This window comes from Geospiza fortis, unplaced genomic scaffold (genome assembly GCF_000277835.1).
Source record: "Geospiza fortis unplaced genomic scaffold, GeoFor_1.0 scaffold324, whole genome shotgun sequence".
Classification (NCBI taxonomy): domain Eukaryota; kingdom Metazoa; phylum Chordata; class Aves; order Passeriformes; family Thraupidae; genus Geospiza; species Geospiza fortis.
The window spans coordinates 631523-635432 of NW_005054559.1; the positions used below are offsets into that span (position 1 = coordinate 631523).

Consider the following 3910-nt stretch of genomic DNA (forward strand, 5'->3'; position numbering starts at 1 on the left):
TCGAGGTCCGTGCAGCAGGTCAGACAGAGGCACGCTGGTGTTATCTTTTTATACTAAAAACTACATGTACATTATTTACCATAACTTCCCAATACCTGTCACCTGTGTTAGACAGTGAGCTTCTACTCTAAACCAATCCAAAAGTGCCAACATCACAGCAGAAGATGGAGGCCAAGAAGAAGGAGAAAGGCTGGACACACCCAGATTCCTCCTGAATCCCCATTCTAAAAACCCCAAAAATCTATTTTTCACCCTGTGACAAACTAATTATTATTATAATCCCTCCTTCTTGCCTCCTGAACCCCCATTCCAAAAACCCCAAAAATCTATTTTTCACCCTGTGACAAGCTAACTGTTATTTTACTTAGACTTTCGTGGCTTGCAGATCCTCATCTAAGGTTGATAATTTTTTCCATGGGTCATAATCAAAGTCACAGGTGTCTTGAGCTGTGTGCCAGGGTCTCTGAGCCCCCTGGCAGGGGTTTGGGCAATCCAGGATAGCCAGAGGGATGTCCTGATTCTGACAGTGGGGGAGCTGGTGAGGGTCTGAGTGATTCCTTGGCGCAGCTCACCATCCACAGCCCTGATGTGGAGATCCTAGGAGTTGCCTTGAGCCTGCTGACCCTGTTTGACCCTTTACAGAGCAGATACCTGGAGAAGCCAATGGAAATCGCCCGCATCGTGGCTCGCTGCCTCTGGGAAGAGTCCCGGCTCCTCCAGACAGCTGCTACTGCAGCCCAGGTCAGTGGCCACGTATCCCAGGGCCTCCTGGTCCTGGCCATCCTGATTCCTGAGAGCCAGGACACAGCCTGGGTGTTCTGGCTGAGTGTCTCCATCTCTCCTCTCCTGTGCTGCCCTGGAGCTGGTGCTGAAGCGAGCAGCCAGCTGCCAGTGTGTGTTAAGGATGGGCTGAGGACCCTGCAGAACCTCCTCAGGCTGGAAGGGAGCATCCCCAGGTTACAGCCCTGTCCTTATGCCCTTCTTGTCCCCTCTGCAGCAAGGGGGACAGGCAACACATCCCACAGCAGCTGTGGTGACAGAGAAGCAGCAGATGCTGGAGCAGCACCTGCAGGATGTCAGGAAGAGAGTGCAGGTATGTGTCTGCCTGGGCACCTTCAGCAGCTCTCCCCGCCACAATTCTTGAGTGCTGTGAGTGAAATCACATTTCTTGCCTTCCAGGATCTGGAGCAGAAGATGAAAGTGGTGGAGAATCTCCAGGATGACTTTGATTTTAACTACAAGACTTTGAAAAGCCAAGGAGGTAATGACAGCTCATTAGCATCTGCAAACCACAGTGTGTTCCTGCAAGGAAACTTGTTGGAGAGGTGTTCCAACCTCCACTCCCAGAGGGAATGTGCTCATTCTCAGCCCATTTGCATGGCAATTGGATAAACCTGGTCTTCTGTTTCTGCCAAGGATGCTGCCCTTGGGGAAGCTGAACTAAGCTTTGCTGTAAGCACAGCAGCAGGGTGGGGAGGGATTGGCCTCTGTGGGTGCAGGAGAGCCACGGAGCTGCTTGGAGGCTGTGCCAGATTCCTGCTTGGCTGTAGGGTGCCTGCACTTTGCTGTGCAAGTGTTGTGTTGTTGTGGCACTTGAGGAGGTGTGAAGAGTGTGGCTGAAGCTTCTCACCTCTGCACAGACATGCAGGACCTGAACGGCAACAACCAGTCAGTGACCCGGCAGAAGATGCAGCAGCTGGAGCAAATGCTGACAGCACTGGACCAGATGCGCAGGGTAAGAGGGGCAGCTGGCCCTCCAGATTGCTCTGGGTGCACATGGGAATCTATAAAATGAGAGGGTTTTGGGTTTACAAGCAGGTATTGTATTTGAAGGAAGCAAGCATTGTTTTAACCAAAGGTACGTGTGCTTATAGTGGTTGGATAGAACTACTGTCAATGTGCTTTTTGTGTGATTGGTCAAAAAACTTTTAAAGTAAGTTGTAACATTAAGTTCTTTGTCTGCTGCCTAAGATGTGAGCTGGTGGCATCTTCCCATTGTCATAACCATGTAATGAGACTGATGCTGAAAAAACAAGCTCAAAGCATGTTCCTCAGCAATTCCATCCCGTTTGTGATTTGTACATAGCCCCAGCTGGCAATAGGTGCAGATCCCCCTTCTTCAGGGCTGGAGTTTAGTAGCTCCTGCATGGCCAGAACCAGGAGCAGTGCAGCAAGCACAGCCCTGGGTGACTTCTTCCTTGCTTGTGAATGTGAAACTTGTGGGTCTGTGGGGGAACTCACAGCGTGCTGAAGGTTCTGCTTTCTCTCCTGGCAGGGCATAGTGAGCGAGCTGGCTGGGCTGCTGTCTGCCATGGAATATGTGCAGAAGATGCTGGCAGATGAGGAACTGGCAGACTGGAAGAGGAGACAGCAGATTGCCTGCATTGGTGGCCCACCCAATATCTGCCTGGACAGGCTTGAGAACTGGTGAGAGCTGCCTGGGACTGTGTCAGTGCCCAGAGCAGTGGCACTCAGACACCTGCTGTGGAAATGAGCTCTTGCTCTCTGGAACTGTCCTTGCAAAATGGACATTTCTGATGTTTGCACGTGTGAATGTAGCCTGCAGCTTAGACTGAGCCATGCTGGTGCTGGGAAGGTGTCCCACTGTCCCCAGCTCTGTGCCTGGGGGATTCTGAGGCTGCTGGAAAGTTTATGGCCTTGGAGTCACCTGGGCATGTGCAGGTTTTGTTTGTAATGCATGGCCTAGAAAAATGCTCTGGCCTTGGAGCCACAGACACACTCAGTTCTTGACTGGCTTGGCATGGAGATTGTGTTCCTGCATGGGAAGAGGAGGGCTCTGCAGGCTGGACAGTGTGGGCTTGGCAGCCAGAGCTAATGCTGGTTCTCCCTGCTCCCCTAGGATAACCTCCCTCGCTGAATCACAGCTACAGACCCGGCAGCAGATCAAGAAGTTGGAAGAACTGCAGCAAAAAGTGTCCTACAAGGGTGACCCAATCGTCCAGCACCGGCCCATGCTGGAGGAGCGCATTGTGGAGCTGTTCAGGAACCTGATGAAAAGGTGCTGAGAGCAGGTGGGAGCTGCATGGCCGTGGGTGGAGGGTGGGCAGTGAGGTCTGACTGTGGTCTCTGTGCTGTTCCTGCAGTGCTTTTGTGGTGGAGAGGCAGCCCTGCATGCCCATGCACCCTGACCGGCCCCTGGTCATCAAGACAGGTGTGCAGTTCACCACCAAAGTCAGGTGGGTGCCTCCCCACAGGTGAGGGAGGGGAGCTGAGCAGGGAGGGCAGCCTGGGGTCACTCTCTGAAGATGCTGCTGCAGATGCAGCCGCCGTGCTGGGAAGGGATGGATACCAGCAGGATAGATCCCAGAAGGATGATCCCAGAGGGCTGGAGTGCTGCCCACATGACTCAGTGCAGGCTGGCTGGGGATCTGCTGGGTTCTGGTAAATCCTGTTGTGGGGGTGGGAAGCATCAGCACATCCCTGGCCGGCTGCTGCTCAGCCTGGGCCATGTTCCCTGCCATGCTCTGACACCAGGCTCTGCCTGGAGCTTCCTTGCCCTTTCCCAGCTGCCTCTGTGGCAGCCTCTGGCCCAGAGTGGTGTGCAGGGTGTTTGTTCAGAGCCTGGCCTGGGCTGTCAGCAGCCCAAATGAGCTCCTTGGGATATTCAAAGGAGTACCAGCACCTCCCTGGCTCTGGGGACAGGTGCCAGGGCTGTGTGAAGGTGTGCCCAGGGCTGCCACAGGAGCTGGTCCATGCTGCTGGCTGTGCCAGGTGCCCTGTGGAACAGGAGCACTTTCTGTGCACAGCATGTTCATGCTCTGTGTCTGCTGACTCTTGCAGGTTGTTGGTCAAGTTCCCAGAGCTGAACTATCAGCTGAAAATCAAAGTCTGCATTGACAAGTGAGTCCTGTGCTTCCCTTCCAGTGGCACAGGGTGGGATAACTGGGAT

General features: G+C 53.6%; 1 protein-coding gene across 2 annotated transcripts in view; it reads left to right on the plus strand.

The window, feature by feature from the left end:
- The window catches only part of STAT3 (signal transducer and activator of transcription 3), a 10235-nt gene that overhangs the window by 1230 nt on the left and 5095 nt on the right, over nucleotides 1-3910 (plus strand). For both annotated transcript variants that reach the window (XM_005429585.3, XM_005429584.2), the window contains exons 3-10: nucleotides 643-741; nucleotides 998-1093; nucleotides 1180-1261; nucleotides 1641-1735; nucleotides 2276-2427; nucleotides 2861-3019; nucleotides 3105-3197; nucleotides 3802-3861. In XM_005429585.3, coding sequence (XP_005429642.1) covers nucleotides 643-741; nucleotides 998-1093; nucleotides 1180-1261; nucleotides 1641-1735; nucleotides 2276-2427; nucleotides 2861-3019; nucleotides 3105-3197; nucleotides 3802-3861 — 836 coding nt within the window. The remainder of the gene's footprint in view (nucleotides 1-642; nucleotides 742-997; nucleotides 1094-1179; nucleotides 1262-1640; nucleotides 1736-2275; nucleotides 2428-2860; nucleotides 3020-3104; nucleotides 3198-3801; nucleotides 3862-3910) is intronic.